We start from the raw sequence: 24561 nt of genomic DNA, 5'->3' as shown, positions 1-24561 counted from the left end.
TGGAGGAGGTGTTCTTCCTCCCGCCCGCGGCCTTAACGTGAGGAACTGAAGCGGGGCTGAAAGAGGATGGTGTCGCATCGGCTGCGCCCCCTTGGACGAGATGGTTCCCCTGCTGCTTCCTCTTCATGGCGGTAGTGGAAGGAGTTGGGGCGGCGCCGACACAAGCTACCGCGGGCGGCGTGGGAGGACGGAGCTGCGGCGTTGAAGGCGGCGGCGACGCATAATGTGGCACCCGACGGCTGTGGGTACTCCATCTGGGTGGTTCCCGACGCCGCGAGGCCGGACGATGAGGTCGGATGCGAAATTTGAGGAGGCGGCCGCGTAGGAGGCGGGAGCGGAAGCAACCGAAAGTTGGTTCATGAGAACAGAAAGAGGATCCGGCAAAAATGAAGCAATTCTCGTATATATGGCGAAATTGGGCCAAGGTTTGCAGGATCGCGAAAAAAATATCCAGGATAGGCGAATATACGGGATCTATTCCGACCGGCAAAACCGCATCCGGCCCGTAAACCGGCGGTTATTTTGTTAGACGATTCGGTTTACGGGATCCGCTAGAAATGCTCTAAACATTTTTCCTATTCAATGCGTAACTCAACTAGGTTACATAGTAAGCAATCCAAACAATTTAAAAAGGTTCTCGGTCAAATTATAGAGGTATCATTTCTTACACACAAAATATATACGTACGTACTTATAATGGAGTACGAAGTGTCTTGGACCTAACTGCAAAAGCTGCGTTCCCCTCCCTCACAAATCTCGCGCGCACCACCTATCTCCAGCGACCACCTAAACGCCGGCGATGCCGTCCTCCTATGCGGCGGCCGCCGCATCCTCTTCGAGGAAACCAGCTCCTTTCACTACTGCTACCGCCACCACCCGTAAACCAGCACCCTTAACTGCACCCGCGCCCCCGCCGCCGAACCCTAGCCACGTCTCCGATTCTGACCCCTCGTCCTACTCCTCCTCCGGGGAAGAGACCGATCTCAGCGCCTGCGACCCGGCGACTGCGTCCGTCCTCTCCACCTACCTCTCCGTCGCCGGAAATGGCGCCGACCTCTCGAAAGTCGGCATCTTTCTCAACTCCGCCGCGCGCCGCCGATCACCGCCGTGCCTGATCTGCTTGGACCCCATCCGCCCCTCGGATCCCGTCTGGTCCTGCTCCGCCTCATGCTTTGCCCTTCTCCACCTCCCCTGCATCCAGTCATGGGCACACCAGTCAGCCTCCGCCGCTCCTTCCCCCACCTGGGGCTGCCCCAAGTGCCGCGTCGCCTACCCCAAATCCCAGACCCCCACCTCCTACCACTGCTTCTGCTCCAAGACCGAAGACCCTCCCGCGGACCCCTGGATCCTCCCCCACTCCTGCGGTGATGTCTGCGGCCGCCGCCTCAATTCAAATCCCGACTCCGGCTGCGAGCACACCTGCCTCCTGCTTTGCCACCCTGGGCCATGTCCTCCATGCCCGGCTGTTGTTCCTAACGCCCGGTGCTTCTGCGGGGCGCACCGTGAGCCCCGGCGCTGTGCACATCAGCGCTATTCTTGTAAGGGTAAATGCAATAAACGCCTTAGCTGTGAACTCCACCGTTGTCCGGTGGATTGCCATGATGGGCCATGCCCACCGTGTGCTGTGCGGGGGAATCACAAATGTGAGTGTGGAGAGACAATGGTGGAGAGGCTGTGCTCTGAAAGAGTTTTCCAGTGTAAGAGGGAGTGTAGTGGGATGCTAGAGTGTGGGAAGCATAGGTGTGAGAGGGGATGCCATGGTGGAAAATGCGGGGAATGCCCGCTTCGTGGGCAGCGGACTTGCCCTTGTGGCAAGAAGGATTATCCAAGGCTGGAGTGTGATGTGGAGGCTGCGACATGTGGATCAACTTGTGAGAAGGTGCTTGGGTGCGGACGGCACAAGTGCCCCGAGCGGTGCCATCGTGGCCCGTGTGACGTGACCTGCCGGCTTGTGATAAAAAAGTCCTGCCGCTGTGGGGTTTTGAAGAAGGAGGTACATATCTACAAAACATGTTTGTGATCATAATCTTTAAACTTGCAAGGAGTAAGCAAAACAGATATTCAAGCACTTGCAAGCAGTTAACAACCCTAAACTAGTTGCACCTGATTGGCAGGATGGTATCTGTAAGCAATTGCTGCATGTAAAGACCAGTTGTTTAAATCTACTTTTAGATAGTTCTTAGTAGTTAGTGGACAAACATAGAATGCCTGAATGCTCATGTGATTCAGATTGATTTTTGAGTCCAACGTTACCCCTTGCAATTCATACTACCTAAAAGACAGAGTAACAATAAGTAGCAATTGGTTATTTTTCTTTCTCCTTAATCTGGTCCAGTAGTAATGCTACAGCTTGTTAGGTATATATTTCTATGATATTGCTTATCAGACAGCAAATGGCTAAATTCCCCAATTCTTGTGATGCATTGTATCAGCTTCCTTGCCACCAAGACTTGACCTGCGAAAGGAAATGTCAGCGTTTACGTGCCTGTGGACGCCACGCTTGTAAGCGACGTTGTTGTGTTGGGGATTGCCCACCCTGCGCAGAGGTACATCTTTTTTTTCTTCTCTTTTCATGATTTTGGCTCATTTCAAGTTTCAAGCACTAAAAAGATCAATGCTTGTAGACTTGTGATAGGAGGCTCAGATGTGGAAACCATAAGTGTCTCTCTCCATGCCACAGGTATTGCCCTAATCAACTGTGCATCTTTGGCTTGTCATTTGCTATTGTTTAGTTCTACTTGCATTGCTACAGGCATACATGTATGTGCTCTCATTTTGAACTAAAAGACCATGTTAAAATACCAGAAGTGCCACACAACAGATGTCAAGAACTCAAAATATGTCGTGTTGTTTTGATCTGGAACAGTCCCATTTCTTTTTTGGATGGAAAACCCGTGTCTGTAGTTTTGAAGCTGTAATCTTGGTTCATTTGTATGAACTGAAATCCTACTTTTCTAGTAATATTTTGTTCATTTTGTTTGCAGAGGCGCTTGTTCACCTTGTCCTTTGATGAAGACCATCTCATGCTTCTGTGGGAAAACATACTTTGAGGTTGAAATTGGTAGACTCTTAATTCTGTTGTTCATTTTGTTGTATGAGTTATATTCGGTCCTATGTTGCTTAGATGATTAGGACACATAATTATCACGCAACAGCTGCATTGCAATCAAATCATTTTTACACGATCTTGTGCACTTCCATAAATGTTAATTCTTGGTCCAGTTTCATTATACAGTACAAGTTCCTCATCAGTGTGTCTCCTGACCCACTAGTTGCTAAGTTTCCTTCGTAGATTTGAATGCATAATTCTCTTGTAGGTTCCTTGTGGGACCGAGAAGAATCAGAAGCCTCCCAAATGCTCAAAAAGATGCAATATAGATCGTCTTTGCAGACACAAGCTTGATTGCCGGGTAAACTGTTCCACCTCTTTTCTGTAACATTCTCATTGCTCATTAATGATAATCTCTTGATAAATTTTATTGTTGATTGCCACTGCAAGGGTATTTGTCACATTGTTGTTGTTCAAAGTTTGTTCTTGTGAATTTAGTTGCATGTCATTCCTGAGTGTTTAATTACTTTGGCTATTATAAATTGGTCCTCAGAATTTACTTGACATTTTGATCTCCTTCCTTTAGCCCCATAAATGCCACTATGGAGCCTGTCCACCTTGCAAACTGATCTGTGGGGAAGAACTTTCTTGTGGCCACAAGTGTAAAGAAAGGTTTAGTGTTTAATTTATATGCTGAGTGTGTAATTGCAGCAGTATACCACGAACTACAGTGTCCTCTGATGTCTAACAATCTTAACACTTCCCAGGTGTCATGGCTCTATTCCTCCACCGAACCCTGAGTTCACAGTTAAACCAATGAAAAAGAAAATGGAAAAGCATATAGAATGTACACCTGGAACTCCATGCCCACCATGCCAAGAAGTAGTCTTGGTGCCATGTTTTGGAGAGCATCTAGGCCAAGAACGTGCAGTAAGTTTTGAGCAACATGGTCATCTTTTGGTCAATTTACCTCCCTCCTTCCCTCCCTCTCTTGCACATTTGAGCATGCCTCACATGTGCTTGCTTGTACACCTGATTATAACATACACTTTCTTTTTTTTCGTGTTTTTGCAGATACCTTGCTCCAAAAGCAGGCAATTTCCCTGTCAGAATTTATGTGGAAACCTTCTCCACTGTGGTAACCATTATTGCACAAAGGATTGCCATGTGTTAGAGATTCCATCGGATCAACGTAAGGCTGATACCATATTATCTCTCAGTAGAAATAACACTCTTGCCGAGCCTTGTGAAAGATGCAATCTTCGTTGTCAAAGGGTCAGTTCTTTTTTTGTTTCGCTTTGCAATACCTTCAGTTTGGTCGTTCTGTTTATAAACTTAAATGTGAAATGGCTAGTTGAGCTCTGGATCTTTCTTTTAAGCTTGGTGCATGATGTTTAGTCTTAATGCTTCTGCCAGGCCAGGGATCCTCCTTGTTCACATCCTTGCCCTTTGCGGTGTCACCTAAGCGATTGTCTACCTTGCAAAGTCCTTGTTAAAAAATCATGCCATTGTGGTGCTATGACACATGCTTTCGAGTGTGTGTACTATAACAACTTAAATGCCAAGCAACAGCTGAAAGCAAGGTCCTGCAGTGGCCCGTGTCACAGGTCAGTTACCAATTCCCGGTTTCTACTTATTTCTGTTATGAATGCTCGCACAAAAACATGCTGCACAATTACTAAAATTTATGTAATTGAATTTATGATTTCATAGTACTGAGTTCTTGGATCTGGTATTTATGGCATCGTGCAGGAAACTACCAAATTGTCCCCATCTGTGCTCAGAAATATGTCACCCTGGTCAATGCCCGTCAGTGGATCAGTGCATGAAAAAGGTATGGCATTGGCATATTTATTTTGTTTGAAATATCTGTAACCAGCAAGTTATCAGGTGCTCGATCTGTTAGCTGATGAAACTTTAGTTGAGAAGTTTTCGTATATGTTGCTTCATTGCAAAGTTAAAGCAAGTTTTAATCCTGCAACTTCAGGCTTAACTTTTTTTATCTGTATTTATTCGTCTGCGTGTTTGATATCTATGAAGGTTAATGTGCGTTGTGCATGCAACACCCTGAAAAAAGAGTGGGTATGTCAAGATGTTCTCAAGGAGTATCGTCGATCTGGTCGTGATCCAAAAGAAGTACCTAAAGGTCAATTTGGAGTCGGCCTACTTGCATGCGGTGGAGATTGCGTGAAAAAGGTGAATGTTTCAGCTGCGGAGTTGCATCTCCGAAAAGTTCACGAGACTAAGGTACCAGATCCTACCGTCGTAGCCAAACTTTGTATTGAACACACTGTTTTTGTCTGCAAGTTTTACCACCAAACTGTTGGACTTTGTGGTTACAGAATGAGTGCTCATATTCTGCAATTGCCATGCAGAGCCCTGCTGCAGAAGTCGCAAACGTGCCCAAACGCAGGAAGAAGCGTGACCGTGGAGCACAGGAGCCCGTTCAGGTTTCAATGTGGCAGGTGTGTGAAATACAGACGCGATGTTTAGGTATTTATTAGGTTTGCTAAGTGTCTTCTCCTTACAATACACTTACAAAATTTTCAGCAAATCAAGTGGTATCTCGTGGTGATAATTGCATTAGCTGGATTGGTGGTGCTGGGACTAGTTATTTGGAAAGGCGTCTACCAGATTTCGGATTGGATGAACGAAATGGAAGAGCAGAAGGCCAGGGAAAGGCTTCTGAGGGCTGGAAGGCTGTGAAAAGTACAGAACTGTAGATCGACTCTTGTTGTGCCCCCAGTTATCAGTTTTTGAGGCGTGGATCAATGAACAACCTTTTGACGCCGCGGTCCAGTTTTGGAGACATTTAGGTGAAGGATGCTATTCTTTGGCTCCCTCGTATCAAAACGAAGTTGACTGTTGTATTGTGTCTGAATTATGGTGTCGAGTTGCTGTAAATGCACAAATGATGTCTGTCTAATATATGGGTGGGTCCGCAATTTTTTCTAACTTGTGACTGCATCTCTTGTTGAGAAGTTTTGGAAATGCAGAAACGCCCTAAGCCCATTTACATCTGCATTGACCTCAGTTACTACTTGCAATGGTCCACAGGTGACAAACCCAGCCTAACATTAGCTCTGAGTTGCTAGAAGGCCTCTTGGTAAATTGCACAGCAGACAGCTGGTTAGTCATCATAATTCATAAACACAGGTTCTGGAGAGCAGCCACTAGCCATAGTGCCAGACATGCATACTACTACCCCAACAAAGTTTTCAGGCTAGTACCACAAGACCACCAAAAGCTCACACAATACAAGCAGAAGAGCTACTACCAGCGGCAGAACAGAAGAGAGACTAGTGCTTCCGCTTGCCGCTGTGACGGATGATGTGGACCGTCATGGTAAGGCTCCCGTGGTTCTTCTCCATGGGCTGGAACAGGCACACGTCCTGCACCCGCAGCCGGTTGTCGCGGGCGAAACCGCGCCAGCCATGCGCCAGCGTCCGCCCGCCGCCGCCAGGGGTGCTCGCCCGCATCTCGACCTCCCACTGCTTCTTCCTCCTCACGAGCGTCACGGCGACCCGCTCCCCGGGTGGAAGGTACTCGGCAGCATATGCCCCGGAAATGGTCTGCCAAGCCACCCATTCAAAGGAAGTAAGCAACAACAAAGATGTACTAGTACCACACCTGTCACCTGATCATAATGACAGCTTCACTTGCGACTTACTACGTTGTAGATCCTGTTGCCCACGCCGACGCTGCTCCTGTTCATCACCGACACGTAGGCGGGAACCCGAGACCCGATGGCGCGGGCTGTCCGGTCCACCTCCCTCTCCCGCTCCTCAGTCAGGCGTGCGGTGGATGACAACACGTAGGGACGCGCCGGCTTTGGTAGCTGCCGTGCTCTCTGAGTCTGACGACCATGGTTGCACCCTGAACAAAATTTCAACATGACTTATACAGAAGAGGAATTTCAAATGAACCAAACCGCTCTAGTCTACTAATAAGGGCAGGGCATCTGGACGTACCATCATCTGGTTCCTTGTTAACGCGGGGTGTCCCGGCCGCCTTTGCCGAGTTCACCATTGTTGCTCTTTCCTCCGAGTCCCCGGTTCCACTTGCACCCAAGGGTTCGTGAAGCAGATGGACTGTGAATTTGCTCCTGGTGCCAGTGCCCCTCACTGGTTGGAAGACGCAGAGATCTCCCTCCTGCACGCCATTGTCACGGAGGAAGCCTACCCAGCGAGACCCGGAGAGGACGTGCCCACATTGACTCTTCCTGATGTAAAACCAGGGGTGCCACTTCTTGCTCTTGCCTGGCCGCTGCAGCGTCAGGTTCTGACTCTCACGCGGGAAGTGCTCCTCTGCAAAGGGCTTGGGGATCACCTGATTTTCCAGACGGAGGCGCGGTATCAGTGGTGGATCAAACTCAAACATATACAACTCTACAAGTTTAGCATTTCAAGATTATAACCTTGACGAAAAATAAGCCCAGAAAACTTACAGTAGTACGAATCCGTGTGCTCATTTTCATGATGGCCACGAACACGGGAGTCTCGGCTCGAACAGCCTGGAGAAGCCTAGTTACTCTCTCCTCCTGAGCTCCAGACAGACGAGCCGTTGGAGACAAGACATAGTCGCGCCCTGTGCAAGGTGTCTGACAATCATCATCTAGCCCAAAAAACGATTCATCTTCAGAATGTTCCTCTGCCTTAGCGTCACTGTCTTCTCCTGTACAGAAGGAACTCAATAGTTAGTTAAAACCGCAGCAATAAACAAAATCTAATATACCAAATGTGTTGTGGACACATAGTTCAGAAAGTAGTGCTAATGCACAAAACAATAACACAATGTAACCTGAATCCTCCTCAGACGAGGAGTCGTTTATTACAGCAGTTTTTCTAGGATGGCTCGAGTCGCCTCTTTCACACGTAGCAAAGCGTTGGCTCCCTGGCGACCTTGTGGTATCATCACCCGAGCTGCTTGATATATCAATATAACCCACGCTGCTTGATATATCAATATAATCCACGCTGCTGCTTTCTTGAACATTACAAGAGGCAACTTTGATGCCAGCAGAGGGAAGCACTTTCTCACAGTCATCGGAGTCGAGCACCAGGACCTCGAAACGTGACTTCTCAATGTGGCGAAACAGCAGCGAGTCATTCTCCTCGACACGATGCGCATCGACAAACGCCTCCCATCCACGCCGCCGGAGGACTGTTTCATTCATAAGCTTGGAGACTTCAACGGTGTACATGCTGTCGTTACGGGATTCCAGTTCGATGGTCCTTGAGATCTTTCCTCCGAAATGCTCTATGAACTTGTTCGGTATGACCTGTAAATAAGAAACATATTAATTGGTATAAGCAAGCACAGCAATTCCCTAGTTGAGTTTCCTACAACAATGAGAGCAATAGAAAATACGATGTAAAAATTACTAGTATGTGCTATACATAGATTAGTCGGGAAATGGGTTGATAAATGAAGAACATGTAGTAGTATTAACCACAATGACACATCACATGATTGGTTTAGAAATTAGAACAGATAGCCTTAAGTGCTATCTGGAGCTTACAATTTCGTTTGCTACAATTTCTCAGCCTTACAGGATTTACTGCTGGCCTTGAACCCTGAAGTTTAAACTAAATATTTTTGTTCAGTAGCAATGATCTTCAGAATCTATTCACTTGTGTGTGTCTGTTTAGCGCCAACTACACTAAGAACGATCTCATGTAACCAGTAAGCAACTATGCAATACAAATCCCAACCAATCTTGCATGTAAAACATCCTTAAAAAAAGAAGAAAAAGATGTCTGGGCATACTTTAGAAACTACTCGCTTCGTTCCCAAATATAAGTCTTTTTAGAGATTCTAACAAGTGACTACATACGGAGCAAAATGAGTGAATCTAAAATATGTCTACATACATCCGTATGTCGTAGTCCATTTGAAATGTCTAAAAAGACTTATATTTAGGAACGGAGGGAGTAACTTATAACGAGCTTACCATGCCATGTCTAAAATTAGCAGTCATGCGTCTGAGGAAACACTTCATCTTTCCGTCCTGGTCCACGCATCTCTTGTAGCAGTCACAGTATCTCTTCATCTGGGAAGCTAGTCCAGCCATGTGAAGTGAAATATGCAGCTATGACAGTTGCACATTCAACAAAACAAGTAATAAATCAAACTAAGCATAACGGTAATACTATGTGTCACTCTTATTACAAGTTTCTACCATCAAAGACAAAAACATGCACGGAATCTTTCTGCTGAAAGTGTAAATAACACACAGAAGCTTCAACCGAAGTAAGAAAGTAAGGTGCAAATCTAGCAGAAGAAATCAGTACAAAAACTAGAGAGTGGAACAAATCAGAACAAGATGTTGTTCATGTGCTGGTATCCAAAACCAGAGAAATCGCAGTGTTAAAGTGAATAGCTGCTGTGAAGCCTCAACCCTCTCGTTTCTTCCCTGTTGGTAGGGCGTAGGAGAGAGTAAAGATCAGGTTTATGTTCTGCGAGTTGTGATAATAATAGTACGTACCACACTTATTACAGGTTTCTACCTTCAAAACCAAAAACATGCACCGAATCTTTCTACTGAAAGCATAAATAACATAGAAATGATGTATCATACGAACGGAAGAAAGAAAAGGTGCAAATCTAGCAGAGCTACCAAGTAAGAGTAGAATAAATCAAAGCAAGGGAAAATGTTGTTCAATGTACTGATATCCAAAATCAGATATCTCATCATTGAAGTGAACAGTTTTTTCTGCTGAGCAGCACTGATGTTGTTCAATGTACTGATATCCAAAACCATCTTGGTTTCTTCCTTGCTGGCAGAACGCATGGGAGAGGAGGAGACACCTTACCGTGGCAAAGCAGCTCCAGGAGGCAATGGTGATTCAGAGAAGAAGACTCGGCGCTGCTGATACATATATGTACACAAGCGGCCTGATAAAGTAGTGGTAGTTTTAGTAGTACATTTTTCTACAACCATGAAGCATCTTTGCCGAAACAAAAGAAGACAACAAAAAGAGATACCGGTAATCATGTCTGCCCTGAAAAGGTATTGAAAGGAGCTTCATGAAGAGACAGTACAATATATGCATGCAGGTATTGGCAGTACATGAAGTTACCTTGGGCTGGCAGGGAATCTGGAGAAATCTGCCATGATATTCTCTGCTGATCCTGAAGCACTGGCAAGTCTAAGATACAGCAGTAATAATATCCTGGGCTAGACTGTGATGACAAGTCTTCACAAAATAAATGTAACTTTATTATTGCAAACACATGCAAACAGAGGAACCACCTCTAGCTTTGCCAAGATGCCTCTGCACCAGTTATGTCCAGTCACTCAGTGTGTGCATACTGCATAGCACTGGCGTGAGCAGAGGAAAAGGAGCCGAGGCCAACACTCGGGAAGCAACTGAGCCTCCAACTTAACTGCAACCACTTGGTCAGTAAGTTGAACAAGTTTTAATATGGTGCACAAACGCAAAAACTCCCAGAAAACTCATGCACGTTTGTATTGTCCTTAACTAACATATATCCAGAACACACCAGAGTTTCAAACAATAAAATTCCACAGCCTTGCTGTTATGATGATGCTGATGTAGGAAAGACAGACATACTTGCGAGCTACTATGATCTTCCAGAAACTGTGGCATGGACGACATACTGATATTTACAAGATCACGTCCACTAAACCTGTCATGTTACACGAGTTCAATGATAATCTGCTAAGGCCGGAGATGAAGTACTAACTAGAGCATCCATCTGACTTCTATAGCTTGTGCGCTGGTGTTATGCCCAGCAGGTCCAGGTACCTTTGCACCGACCTCGGTTACTACTCGCAATGGTCCGCAAGCCCAGCCTAGCATTAGCTAAGCTCTCTGAGTTGCTAGACGGCCTCTTGATAAATTGCACAGCAGACAGCTGGTTAGCCATCATAATTCATAAACACAGGTTCTGGAGAGCAGCCACTAGCCATAGTGCCAGACATGCATACTACTACCCCAACAAAGTTTTCAGACTAGTACCACAAGATCACCAAAAGCTCGCACAATGCAAGCAGAAGAGCTACTACCAGCGGCAAATCGACCTCGTGCGCTAAAACAGAAGAGAGACTACTGCTTCCGCTTGCCGCTAACCCAACAAAGTTTTCAGACTAGCACAAGACCACCAAAAGCACACACAATACAAGCAGAAGAGCTACCAGCGGCAAATCGACCTCGTGTGCTGAAACAGAAGAGAAACTACTGCTTTCGCTTGCGACAGTGACGGATGATGTGGACCGCCATGGCAAGGCTCCTGCGGTTCTTCTCCATGGGCTGGAACAGGCACACGTCCTGCACCCGCAGCCGGTTGTCACGGGCAAAACCACGCCAGCCCCGCGCCAGCGTCTGCCCACCGCCGCGCGTGCACATCTCGACCTCCCACTCTTTCTTCCTCCTCACGAGCGTCACGGCAACCCGCTCCCCGTCCGGAAGGTAATCGGCAGCATACGCCCCGGAAATGGTCTGCCAAACCATTCATTCAAAGGAAGTGAGCAACAACAAAGATGTAGTAGTACTACACCTGATCATAATGACTTACTACGTTGTAGATCCCGTTGCCCACGCCGACGCTGCTCCTGTTCATCACCGAGACGTAGGCGGGAACCCGAGACCCGATGGCGCGGGCTGTCCGGTCCACCTCCCTCTCCTGCTCCTCAGTCAGGCGTGCGGTGGATGACAATATGTAGGGGCGCAGCGGCTTTGGTTGTTGGCGTGCTCGCTCACGACCATGGTTGCACCCTGAACAAAATTTCAACATGACTTAGACAGAAGAGGAATTTCAAATGAACAAAATATCTCTAGTCTACTAGTAAGGACAGGGCATCTGGATGTGCTACCATCATCGTGCTGCTTGTTGACACGGAGGGTTGTTGGGGTGGGTGGCGCCGCCTTTGCCATTGTTGTTGCACCATGACCATGAGCAGTGGTCGCTCTTTCAGGGGCACCCGAGTTCACCCTTGTGTTACCGTGAGTAGTAGTGCATCTGGTAGGATCAAGTACTCTACCAGGTCTAGGGCGTAGGTGGTAAGGGAAGGATGGAGGGAGACGTGGCGAGGATCGGGCGCGCCGGCGGCAGGGCGCCGTCGCGGCTAGAAGAAGGGCGGCGGCTAGGGCTGTTGGCGGCTAGGGTTCCGGCTCCTCAGGAAGCCGGGCAATAGGAGATAATATTCTTCTTATTGCTTGCCTTCAAAAAGAGTCTTACAACCTATATTTATATCCTAGATAACTTGTAGAAGAATCAACCTAAGATAACTTGCCTAAGATAACTTGCCTAATCTGAAAATAAAAACTAAGATAACTTGCGGGCCTAAGCCGGCCGGCCATAACACTTCTCCCCGCCTGCACAAACAGCTCGTCCTCGAGCTGCAAGGTGGGGAAGCGCTTGCTTGAACTCTTCGAGGTAATCAACCAGCGTCAAACACCTTCTCGACATCTGGGGCGGCCAGGTCAGCGGCGACGACGTCCTCCGGAATGTAGTCTGCCACCTCCAGGTAGAAGAGTCGCGGGCAGGCGTGGCCGGGCTTGTAGGGTTCGTCGCAGTTGAAGCACAACCCTTGGCGGCGACGCTCGAGTATCTCAGCTGGGGTGAGCCGGCGGAACGGGCGCCCCGCGGTCGCGGCGAGGGGTGCCGCAGAAGCCTGCACAGGCCGACCCTGCGCGGAATCCGGTCCGGGTAGTGACCCAGTAGTCTGGGATGGTGATTCCTGCTGGATGGCCACCGCGCGGCACTTGAACGCGCGGGCGTAATACATGGCCGACTGGAGATCCTGGGGTCCCCGAAGCTCCACGTCCATGCGGATATGGTCCGGTAGACCGCCCACAAATAACTCGGCGCGCTGAGTGGCGGAGACGCCCGGCGCGTGGCACGCCAGGGCCTGGAAGCGGTCGGCGTAGTCCCGCACCGTGGATGTGAAAGGTAAGCGGCCGAGGGCCGCCAGTCGGCTCCCGCGGATAGGAGGCCCGAACCGGAGGAGACAGAGCTCCCGGAAGCGCTCCCATGGTGGCATGCCGCCCTCGTCCTGCTCGAGGGCGTAGTACCAGGTCTGCGCTGCGCCTCGAAGATGATAGGACGCGAGCCAGGTGCGATCCGAAGCGAGCGTCCGCTGCCCTCGAAAGAACTGCTCGCACTGGTTGAGCCAGTTGAGGGGGTCCTCCGTGCCCTCGTAGGTGGCGAAGTCCAGTTTGGCGAAGCGAGGGGGTGTCGGCCCGCCGTGCCCGGGGGCGACCGTAGTTGCCGCCGGCGCGTATGCTGGGTCGGGAAGCGCCGGGGCGTAGTTCGCCGAGCTGGAGGGGTGATCAAACCGCAGGGAGGGCGTCGGGTGTTCCGGCGCCGTGGAGTAGACCGGCCCCGAAGACGAGCCGGTCGCCCAAGCGGGGATCGGCGATGGTGACGGTGGAAACTGCACCTGGTGCAGGGGCCGACCCGTAGCCCTAGGTGCGGGTGGTAGTACTGTCGATGGCGGCGGCGCCTGGTGGAGCTGCACCGGCGCCTGCGGCGTGGGGGCCGGCGGTGACGCCGGAAGAAGCTGCTGGGTCTGGCCCTGCTCCGAGGCGCCGGTGCCCAGGTTAGGGCTGGGCGGGGCCGGTGGAGGACCCTGCTCCGAGGCCGCTGGAAGGTAGGGCGCGACGGAGGACGGCGGGCCGGCGCGGTCCAGGTGGGCCACTGCGGCCCCGTGGTGGCGAGAAGTGGCGGGGCTGCCGGCGCGATCTGCGGCGGCCACTGCGCCCAAGGCGGCGGTGCGGCCGCTGGGGCGGGGAGCGCTGGGTAGCCTCCGGTGACGGCCCCCGGTGCCGAGTACCACGGAAGCGCCTGCTGACCCGCGGCCATGGCTGGATGAAGTCCGGTGATGGCCCCTGGTGCCGAGTACCACGAAAGCGCCTGCTGACCCGCGGCCATGGCTGGATGAAGTCCGGTGATGGCCCCCGGTGCCGAGTACCACGGAAGCGCCTGCTGACCCGCGGCCATGGCTGGATGGAGTGGTGGGGGCGGCCCGTACGGACCTGCCAGGTAGAGGCGGATCCCTTGAACCGCGGTGACGAGGTCGTTGAGGACGCCCGCCATGGCCTCCGGCGTGAACTGTTGCGGCTGCAGGGAAGGTGATGGCGGCGGCGAGTGTTGGACGGGGGCCTGTGGCTGCCCTTGGCCCGACGTGGTGCCGGGTGCCGTTAGGACCGGCGCTGAGAGCGACGCAGTGGTGCCCGCCGAGAGCGAGGCCGTGACGCCCGGCGCAGAGGCGGCGGTGGTGGAGGAGTTGGCGGGCAGCGGTGGTGGTGGCGGTGGAATTGGCGGAGACATGGTCGAAACCCGGTTACCTGATACCAAATTGGTAGGATCAAGTACTCTACCAGGTCTAGGGCGTAAGTGGTAAGGGAAGGATGGAGGGAGACGTGGCGAGGATCGGGCGCGCCGGCGGCAGGGCGTCGTCGCGGCTAGGAGAAGGGCGGCGGCTAGGGCTGTTGGCGGCTAGGGTTCCGGCTCCTCAGGGAGCCGGGCAATAGGAGATAATATTCTTCTTATTGCTTGCCTTCAAAAAAAGTCTTACAACCTATATTTATATCCTAGATAACTTGTAGAAGATTCAACCTAAAATAACTTGTCTAAGATAACTTGCCTAATCTGAAAATAAAAACTAAGATAACTTGCGGGCCTAAGCCGGCCGGCCATAACAGCATCCTACTCTTTTCTTCGGACCAGTACTTCCACTTGCACCCAAGGACTCGTGAAGCAGATGGACTGTGAATTTGCTCCTGGTGCCAGTGCCCTGCACTGGTTGGAAGACGCAGAGATCTCCCTCCTGCACACCATTGTCACGGAGGAAGCCTACCCAGCGAGACCCGGTGAGGACGTGCCCACATCGATCCTTCCTGATGGAAAACCACGGGTGCCATTTCTTGCTCTTGCCCGGGCGCTGCAGCGTCAGGTTCTGGCTCTCACGCGGGAAGTGCTCCTCTGCAAACAGCTTGGGGATCACCTGATTTTCAAGACAGAGGCGCGGTATCAGTGGTGGATCAAACATTAAAAGTTCAGCATTTCAAGACTATAAGCTTCAAGAAAAAAAGGCAGATCAAAACTTACAATAGTGCGATTCTGTGTGCTCATTTTCATGATGGCCACGAACACCGGAGTCTCAGCTCGAACATCCTGGAGAAACCTAGTTACTCTCTCCTCCTGAGCTCCAGACAGATGACCACACCGAGACAAGACATAGGCGCGCCCTGCACAAGGTGTCTGACGTATATCATCTAGCTCAAAAGATAATTCATGTTCAGAATGTTCCTCAGCAGCATCAGTGTCTTCTCCTGTACAGAAGTAACTCAACAGTTAGTTAAAACCACGGCAATAAACAAAATCTAAGATACGAAATGTGTTGTGGATACATAGTTCAGAAAGTAGTGCTAACGCACAAAACAATAACACAATGCAACCTGAATCCTCCTCAGACGAGGAGTCGTTTTTTAGAGCAGTTTTTCTTGGATGGCTCGAGTCGCCTCTTTCACACGCAGCAAATCGTTGGCTCCCTGGCGACCTTGTGGTATCATCACCCGAGCTGCTTGATATATCAATATAATCCATGCTGCAGCTTTCTTGAACATTACAAGAAGCAACTTTGATGCCAGCAGAGGGAAGCACTTTCTCACAGTCATCGGAGTCGAGCACCAGGACCTCGAAACGCGACTTCTCAATGTGGCGAAACAGCAACGAGTCGTTCTCCTCGACGCCATGCGCATCGACAAATGCCTCCCATCCATGCTGCCGGAGGACCGTTTCATTCATAAGCTTGGAGACTTCAATGGTGTACATGCTGCCATTACGGGATTCCAGTTCGATGGTCCTTGAGATATTTCCTCCGAAATGGTCGATGAACTTGTACGGTATAACCTGTAATAAACATATTAATTGGTGTAGGCAAGCACAGCAATTTCCTAGTTGAGTTTCCTACAACAAGGAGAGCAACAGAAAATACGATGTGCATGCACTGTAAAAACTACTAGTATGCGATATATATGGATTAGTCCAGAAATGGGTTGATAAACGGAGAACATGTAGTGGTATTAACCGGAATGACACATCACATGATTGGTTTAGAAATTAGAACAGATAGTATTAAGTGTTATCTGGTGTTTACAATTTCTTTTGCTACAATTTCCCAGCCTTACAGGATTTACTGCTGACCTTGAACCCTGAAGTTTAAACCACATATTTTGCTCACTAGCAGTGATGTTCAGAACCTATTCACTTGTGTGTCTGTTTAACACCAACCGCACTAGGATCATTTTTGTCTAACCTGTAAGCAACTATCCATTACAAATTCCAACCAATCCTACATGCAAAACATTCTAAAGAAGGAGAAGATGTCTGGGCACACTTGAGAAACTACTACAAATTATAGTGGGCTTACCATGCCATGTCTAAAATTAGCAGTCATGCGCCCGCGGAAACACCTCATCTTTCCATCCAAATGGCCCGCATATCTCTTGTAGCAGTCACAGTATCTCTTCACCTGGGAAGCTAGTCCAGCCATGTGAACTGAAATGTGCAGCTTATGTCAGTTGCACATTCAACAAAGTAGTAAATCAAACTCTACACATCAGCATAACGGTAATCTCTCCTTCATAGAGAGTGCAGATCTTTTTCTTGTTATGACAGTTTGTAATAAAGATAGTATGTGCCCCTCTTATTGCAAGTTCCTACCTTCAAAACTAAAAACATGGACACAATCTTTCTACTGAAAGTGCAAATAACACAGGAAAGCTGCAACCGAAGAAAGAGAAGGCCCGAATCTAGCAGAGCAACCCAGTGCAAAACTGGGAGAGTCAAACGAAAATCAAAACAAGCAAAGATTGTTCATGCACTCATATCCCAAACCAGAGAAATCGCAGAATTAAAGTGAATAGCTAGCTACTCTGAAGTCTTAGACACCTTACCTTGGCAAAGCAGCTCCAGGAGGAAATGGTGATTCAGTGAAGAAGACTCAGGGCCGCCGATACATATATGTACACAAGCGGCCTGATAAAGCAGTGATAGTTTTAGTACATTTTTGTGCACCATGAAGCATCTTTGCCGGACCAAAAGAAGACACCAAAAAGAGAGATGCCGGTAATCATGTCTGCCCTGAAAAGGCATTGAAAGGAGCTTCATGAAGAGACAGTACAATATATGCAGGTATTGGCAGTACATGAAGTTACCTTGGGCTGACAGGGAATCTGCAGAAATCTGTCATGATATTCTCTGCTGATCATGAAGCACTGGCAAGTCTAAGATACAGCAGTAATGATATCCTGTGCTAGATTGAGATGAAAAGCCTTGAAAAAATAAATGCAATGTTATTTTATCGCAACATATGCAAACAGAAGAGCCACCTGTAGCTTTGCCAAGATGCCTCTGCACCAGGGTCGCTGCTGCAGAGCCAGAGTTATGTCCAGTCACTCAGTGTGTGCATACTGCATAGCACTGGAGTGCATGAAGCAACTGAGCCTCCAACTTAACTGCAACCACTTGCTCAGTAAGTTGAACAAGTTTTAATATGGTGCACAAACGCAAAAATGCCCAGAAAACTCATGCACATTTGTATTGCCCTTAACTAATATATATCCAGAACACATCAAAGTTTCAAACAATAAAATCCCACAGCCTTGCTATTATGATGTTGCTGATGTAGTAAAGACAGACATACTTGTGAGCTATTATGATCTCCCACAAACTGTGGCATGGACGACATACTGATATTTACAAGATCCCGTCCACTAAAACTGTCATGTTACAGAGTTCAGTAAGGATTTGCTAAGCCCGGAGATGAGGTAGTAACTAGAGCATCGATCAACTTCTATAGCTTGTGCACTGGTGTTATGCCTAACAGGTGGAAGCACTGCCGCATGACGATGGCCGTCGCTTGGCACAGCAGCAGGCGGCTCGTTTCCTCCGGTGACCCGACCACCTGCCAGAATCATGGTACAAAGAGAAAGGTAGTTAAGCATGACACGATCAGATAGAGAAATATTTGGTTTGGCAAGCAGATTAGTACCGTACCTGGCAGTTGGTGTAAAATTGTGAGAATCTTTCAGATAGGGTGTACAGGTAGTCACAAAGGCGATGGGGCGACAGGTCGTCACAGATCTGCTCGACAACCTTAAACATTGCAGTATAGCCAGAGTTAACGACACAGTATATTATATATATGTACACATAAAAGGATGGTGCTCTACTGAAGCAGTAGGTCTTGTTTATCAAACGCATCCCATGGAGATTTCATCCTGGATAATTTTCAGGCTAAAAATTCTTTGCTGCCGCAGGCAGAATTTTCAATTACAATCAAGCAAGTGGATCTAAGACCTTGTTAAACAGCTTCAATGAATGAATAATCAAAAGCATGTACCTCTGCAAATTGGATGAGATGCAATCCTAAGGAACGCTCGTCAGGATGGCCGAGAGTAATAAATTCAGTCTGAATCCAAAGGAAGGAAAGTAACAACCATCAGCAATCATGCGATGCTACAGACGGTGTATGGGTTACAAGTATGACAAGATGCTCACCATTTTCAACTCTTCGACATCCTTGTTAGATTTCTGGATGATGGAACAGATACGGGCGTGTGCATACTGAAGGTACACAGCGGTATTTCCCTGCTCATTGCATCACGGTTAGAACTTCATAATACACTCTACTTGGGTAGCTTAAAAAGAGTACTTCGGGACCAAAATACACCGAGAAAAAATAATCATACATAACTAGTTAGTACATGGATGCTAGAGTACCTTGTCACTTAGCATTTGTTCGTAGCTAAATTTGTAGTCCGTCAGCCGATTGTTTTTAAGATCTGCATACCTGAATTAAAGAAATTGTAGAAAATGAAGCATCATCAGAACGCTTGAACTATGTGCAGTTAAACATCCACCATAAGGAAAAGTAAATAAGTCTTTATAAGTTGTAAATTTCACGCATGCATCCAAGTTCTAATACATGCGGGTGCACGTAAAATAGGCACGAGCAGTCATATAATAGAACTCTAATGCTTAGATGCACAGGCTAGTGAGTACGAGCAGTCATACAACAGAATAGAACTTTAATGCTTTGAAAGTTTGATTCATGGAACAGAATATATGAGATAAAATGACCCTTTTATAGTTTTAAAGTGTTTCTCTCCAATAAAGATGATAGAAAGAGAATGTAAACTCACTTAACAGCACCATATCCTATAGCCTCTGAAGTTTTATCCAGCTCCTCATCCGTCCATTTAGCAATTTGACCTGAAAAAAATCGTCACAATTGCAGGCATGGTGAGAGTTCATTTTTTATGAACAGTGGTACCCCCCCCCCCCCCCCCCCAAATAAATAAATAAATCAAAACATCAATTACCATTTTCAGTGAGACGTTTGATAAGTTGTGCCAGGCTCTGGGATTTAGCCTCATCAAGTAGATCTACCAGTCGAACAGCTCCATCAGAGGAACGGGTCCGGAAACGTGAGCCGTCTGCACCAAGAACAAAGCCAAAACCAACATGGCTTGCCTTCGGGTACTTCTCTTCTTTTTGATCTGGGAGCCAGCCAGCCATCCTAGCAGCCTATGATTAGTTTCACAAAAGGTATTGTGACACACAGAATCTCAGTTGGTCCTCTTCATATGATAAGAACCGACTAGTAGACCAAGACTGCATTTGAAATATTGTTTCTAGATCCTACAAAGAAAATGGATATGATACTCACACTGAAAACCGAATGGAAGTGTTGCTGCTGACCTACATCCGTTACATATATTATCCATTCTGCCATCTCCACATTAAGCCGGTACCTTCATAAAGATAAGAACCACATATGAGTTTAAAAGCTAAGCAGTTCAATAGGGATCCTACATCTCATATATTGAACACTACTAGTTTCATATTCTCTGACAAATACGGGAAAAGAATTTATGTCTTAGGGCGAGAAGTTACAAAAGGAACAATGTGTTAATTGATGTTTTAGTAACTGACCAAAGAGCAGCCAAGTCTGTAGAAGCATAGTTGAAGCCTCCATCTCTCTTGACCACTATCAGAGGAGGCTTTCGGCCTTCTATAACTCGAGCGCCTTTACTTTCTGTAATCAAGCCTTTGCCAGTCAATTCCTCCAAAACACGAGGAATGTAAGGATTGTAAAAGCTCTCACCCTGAGAAAATTAACAATTTAGCTAGCTTGATTTCGCATAAAAAGTACATAAAACTATGAATAATCATTTGCTTCTTGTTGGTGAAGTTTGGTTGGAGATCAAGGCCATTGGTAGTTTCAGTAAGGCAAAAAATTCAAACAAAGGTAAAAAATGTAGATACTCAATATAATTTCTGAAATTCCACTTCAAAATATGTTTGAACAGTATATTTATCAGTAGTAACTGAACATAACATTCCAGCACTAGTAAACACAATGCCATTGCAACAAAAACACAATGCTTATATTTTTAGGGAAACCACAGCTTAGTTCGTACCACCAGAATAATTCAGCTTCCAATAGTATGTCAAAAATTCAGGAGTTCTCTCCCAATATTTGTTGGTAGGCAAACAGGGAACAGTAGTAATACCTTTTCTTCAAGTTCCACATTAAGGCGTTTGTACACCAAGTCAAACTCATTCCGGCTAATTTGACAAATACTTTTCCAGGCAGCTAGGTATCTATCTTCCCCTCTCTACAATTCAGTTATTGTTTAGTGGTGAGAATAAGTCATGCCATAAGTCATAAATTGAGCAAACAACAAGGATTGAAAGAAAAACAACACCTGCAGGCGAACTACTGCTTGCTGAGCCCTGCCTTTAAAATCAGGATCCTCGTCGAATTTTTTCTTGGCATCTCTGTAAAAACTCTGTAGCATATATGCATAACATAACAAGATGTTGCTGGATCAGGAAGATGATAGCAAAACATTCGCTTTCATTCAATGAGAGTTTTGTCAGAATTCGTAAATTTAGTAAGACAAGAAAATTACTTGAAAGAAATAGGTACAACCATTGTGATAAATATCAGTAGCATGCTCTATATACATATGCAGAACAGACCATAATCATTATTTTCTATTGCTCAGAGCAAGATTTGTATGCACCGGTTCAGTCTTTAGGGGTTACAGAAAATGGCATATGTCAACCAGTGCTACCACTAATAGTGCAATTGTAGATTTGGAGAAAGGAAGCAGGTTAAACACTCAATATTAGAGTAAGATGCTAGAGGTAAATCATCTTTTAAGGTCAGATACATAACCTTGTGAAAAATCTTGGCATACTTAGATTAAGTTTCATCGGTTAAAGTATTAGATTACTACTAAGCTCTGGTACTATTAACACGTACCTGAAGATCCCCAATGGCCTGGTTGGCAGCTTCCTCCCCATTTGGGAATTTCTCAAACAGAAATTGTATCAGCATTCCAAACTGAAAAAAGATAAAAAAAATTTAGTAAAATAATGAGTTCCATCTGTGTCAATCTTTAAGACCTCAGTACACGTGAATTTGGTACCTGTGTACCCCAGTCTCCCACATGGTTACAACGAAGAACTTCAATATTCGCAAACTCAAATATGCGAGCTAGTGTATCTCCAATTATGGTTGATCTTATATGCCCAACGTGCATCTCCTTTGCAATATTAGGAGATGAAAAATCAAGCACCACCCTCTTAACTGGCAAGATTGGTGACCATGATTCGATCCCATGGATAAGCATGTCTTGTATCCTCTGCAATTGTGAGGCTCATTAGTATGGTGGGCTTGTGTTAGCACTTACCAGTAACATTAAGTTAATAACGAAGGCTATTTATAGAACATCTCAACCAGACCTGTGCGATCCAATCACTGGATAGAACTATGTTAACATATCCAGGTCCAACAACAGAGGTGGATTCAACAATTCTGGAAGGAGGAAGGTTGTCTGCAATTGCCTGCAAATATGTTTAGTTTGGATATTAGGAACGAAAATGAAACAATATTTCCTTCAAGAAAACATTCACTTGTGAAAGCTTTACCTGTCCAACTGCATTGGGGTTCCCGAGGTTTGTTGCAGATTCTCTTATACGTGGAAATAAGCTCATTGCGTTGTTGCTGCGCATGATTGACAGATGATTTCTTGTTCAGTAGAGACTCATCTCATTAATCAAACACTCAGATAGTAAAATGGTAGACTAGACGTAGCACAACGACATACCACTGGTAGTCACTAAATCCTGATTTCGAGACTTCGAGCATTGGCTCCACATCAAAATCAGCTGCGACTGCACAGAGAGATTTCACAACCAATCTGGATAGGTGTCGTTTAACACTCTCCACTCTACATTGAATCTAGCAAAGCAAGCGAAGAAGCATTGTCAGCACCAACGACTACCTAAGGACAGAAAATGCATACAGTAACTCTACAATCAGCAACCACATAATAATTTTTAGTGACGACTACAGAGATCGAAGATATGGTATCTAAGATTTAGGCAGTAATAGAAGATGTAAGAAAATTTTATAACATGAATTGAGGGGAAAAAATAACACATGGGAATAAGAGAAAAACAAGGCAAACACTTACTTATCACCTATAAGCTAGTTTTCCTCATAAACGTAAGCTTTATATTCTTATGGAATTGAAGCTGCTGCGTAAACTTTATGCATTTGGGCCAGACCCTACTCATGATAAACTTCATTTTATTTATTCAAATAACATCCTCATAAACACATCCACGATTGGTGATGGCACATATCACAGCATTATGACTGGTGATCATGACGTAGGTTGTAATACAGAGGGGAGGAGTAATAACATATCCAGTCACAAGTTAGGCAAATCGATGACTGAACTCTAGATAGGCATGGAACACAGAATGCAGTTAAGGCGTAGCACGGTAGCAGTACTTACAGCTTCAGTTTCCTGAGGTTGTGAATGGGGAGTAGAAGAGGAAGTGAATGCCGCCTCGCCACCCATGCTCATAGCTCTAGTTAATCACACGAGATCTGCAGAATCCGCCCGCACAGTTAGGCAAACAGATACAAAATATACATCAATCAATAATCATACATCTCATCAATCCCCGTTAATTCTGCAACGTCAGCAGAGCAGAGAATCAAAGTGCAACGGGCGATATACAAGCTGCATCTCTAAAGCGCAGGAACCGAACGACCAAAACCACGCTGAACAATGCGAGGCGGAGCAAATCGACAAACACATGGCGGGCCATGGCCATGGACTCCGCCTCGCCGGCCGCGAAACTCCTCACGCCGCCGTACCACGACTCTCCTGGGGCAGCGGATGACGCCACGACGCGACCCGGCGACCGAAGCCGGCGGGGCGGCCAGAGGCAGTATCCTGTCCCCAGCCCCGAGCCGAGCACCCTCCCCGCCCCCGCCGTGCACCGACCACCGAGCAACACCAATCCCCGCCCACCCAACAGGCCCGAATGCGAATGCGATCCTACCACCCCACAACAATAAAACCAGGTAAACGCACAAATTCGATCGCGCATGCTCTCCCGGCCGCACTAAATTGGTTCAGGCAATCACGCGTGCGCGTCGAGTTCGAATGCCGCACGCCACGAACTCGAACGGAAACTACACATTGTGAGCTGGGATTCAGGAGGGAGGCTGACCGATTCGCGGAGATCGGAGGAGGAGGAGACGCGAGACAGGGCGGCGACGATCGATGAGGCCACGTGCTGCGGCGGCCGGCGGCGAGCGCGATGTGCCGGTGCCAGCGTGAGGTGTTCCGGTTCCAGGGCTGCGGAGGGGTTTTGGTTTGACTAGTCAGCTTAGAGTCTGGGGGGTGGTATATAGAAGGAAGGTTAGGCGTGCTTCGCGCCAACCCCGTCCGATGGAAAATTGACGGTCAAGATTGAACATGAGACCGGATGATGAACGACTTGTATCGTTGTCTCGGGCCACTCGTTCTTGACTTAACTGAACTTGACCGCCAAGTTACATTCTTTTAAATAGTATAAAAACTTGAGCGCCAAGCCGCAAGTCAGGTGAAACTTCACCTTGACTGTCCTGGAGCAAAAAAATAGCACGCTATGCTTCAGTATAGACCATACATGTGCTCGTTAAGAGTAAGTAGCGCTGCATCATCGAAGGGTGTTGCGACCTAAATTGAACTCGAAGTTGAACTCACTGCAATCCAGGAAGGGATTCAATTGGCCCCAAACTGGATAGACACAAATTTTCAAGTAGAGCCAGACTGCGTTGGAGCTCATGAGGGTGACGGTTCACAACGTGGAAATAATAGTGCTATTCAATCTAACATGTAAAAGAAATAAAAAAAATAGAGATGCTTCTGCTGAACCAACCGATCGTTCGTGCGCGTCGACTGCCTATGTGACCATTTTCATAAGTGCTTGATCATACAATGCACAACACTCTCCCCACCACACATGTGTTTGCAATATTGACCGTGTTGCAAACAACCAAGCGCAACATAAAGTGTGTTGCAGGCTGACCAGTCGAGTTCCACACGTCCCATGAACCAGACACACACGTAAATCACTTAACTAAAAACTCATCAGTATCATCCGCCTCCCCAACACAT

General features: G+C 47.2%; 5 protein-coding genes across 7 annotated transcripts; 1 reads left to right on the top strand and 4 right to left on the bottom strand.

Moving 5' to 3' along the window:
• Positions 1-711: 711 nt before the first annotated feature.
• NFXL2 (NF-X1-type zinc finger protein NFXL2) lies at positions 712-6004 on the top strand. 2 transcript variants are annotated; one of them, XM_048706351.2, is made up of 13 exons: positions 712-1993; positions 2433-2546; positions 2625-2680; positions 2985-3051; positions 3318-3410; positions 3636-3721; positions 3817-3979; positions 4124-4324; positions 4466-4656; positions 4802-4883; positions 5090-5296; positions 5425-5514; positions 5600-6004. In XM_048706351.2, exons 1-13 carry the CDS (start codon positions 800-802, stop codon positions 5753-5755), a joined length of 2700 nt encoding a protein of 899 aa, XP_048562308.1. In that variant the 5' UTR covers positions 712-799; the 3' UTR covers positions 5756-6004. The 2 variants fall into 2 exon arrangements, with proteins under 2 accessions (XP_048562308.1, XP_048562307.1); XM_048706350.2 differs by having other exon boundaries at positions 5392-5514.
• Positions 6005-6132: 128 nt separating this feature from the next.
• Positions 6133-11949, bottom strand: LOC147978810 (B3 domain-containing protein Os03g0620400-like). The gene is made up of 10 exons (XM_087514902.1): positions 11889-11949; positions 11591-11790; positions 11255-11514; positions 10627-10702; positions 9003-9140; positions 7850-8330; positions 7497-7723; positions 7021-7378; positions 6720-6925; positions 6133-6621 (listed from the first exon to the last, which is right to left on the bottom strand). The coding sequence occupies exons 1-10, from the start codon at positions 11947-11949 to the stop codon at positions 6349-6351; spliced, it is 2280 nt and encodes a 759-aa protein (XP_087371028.1). The 3' UTR covers positions 6133-6348.
• A 478-nt stretch (positions 11950-12427) lies between these two features.
• On the bottom strand, positions 12428-14360 carry LOC147978809 (uncharacterized). Its single transcript, XM_087546551.1, has one exon. The coding sequence runs from the start codon at positions 13056-13058 to the stop codon at positions 12456-12458; it is 603 nt and encodes a 200-aa protein (XP_087402677.1). The 5' UTR covers positions 13059-14360; the 3' UTR covers positions 12428-12455.
• Positions 14361-14409: 49 nt separating this feature from the next.
• Positions 14410-17534, bottom strand: LOC125543107 (B3 domain-containing protein Os03g0620400-like). Of its 2 annotated transcripts, XM_048706354.2 has the most exons (6): positions 17239-17534; positions 16978-17164; positions 16452-16579; positions 15478-15931; positions 15128-15351; positions 14410-15023 (listed from the first exon to the last, which is right to left on the bottom strand). In XM_048706354.2, the coding sequence occupies exons 1-6, from the start codon at positions 17290-17292 to the stop codon at positions 14700-14702; spliced, it is 1371 nt and encodes a 456-aa protein (XP_048562311.1). In that variant the 5' UTR covers positions 17293-17534; the 3' UTR covers positions 14410-14699. The 2 variants fall into 2 exon arrangements, with proteins under 2 accessions (XP_048562311.1, XP_048562310.1); XM_048706353.2 differs by having other exon boundaries at positions 16978-17534.
• A 126-nt stretch (positions 17535-17660) lies between these two features.
• LOC125543106 (arginine--tRNA ligase, cytoplasmic) lies at positions 17661-23789 on the bottom strand. The gene is made up of 18 exons (XM_048706352.2): positions 23630-23789; positions 22903-22997; positions 22207-22340; positions 22028-22103; positions 21842-21943; positions 21526-21741; positions 21360-21440; positions 20797-20880; positions 20602-20706; positions 20021-20193; positions 19755-19839; positions 19408-19612; positions 19228-19297; positions 18806-18875; positions 18584-18673; positions 18426-18494; positions 18080-18178; positions 17661-17987 (listed from the first exon to the last, which is right to left on the bottom strand). Exons 2-18 carry the CDS (start codon positions 22972-22974, stop codon positions 17877-17879), a joined length of 1842 nt encoding a protein of 613 aa, XP_048562309.1. The 5' UTR covers positions 22975-22997; positions 23630-23789; the 3' UTR covers positions 17661-17876.
• Positions 23790-24561: the final 772 nt, after the last annotated feature.

This window comes from Triticum urartu, chromosome 3A (genome assembly GCF_056163025.1).
Source record: "Triticum urartu cultivar PI428250 chromosome 3A, HENAU_Tu73, whole genome shotgun sequence".
In the NCBI taxonomy this organism is placed as follows: Eukaryota; Viridiplantae; Streptophyta; class Magnoliopsida; order Poales; family Poaceae; genus Triticum; species Triticum urartu.
This window is presented reverse-complemented; position numbering and strand designations above follow the sequence as displayed.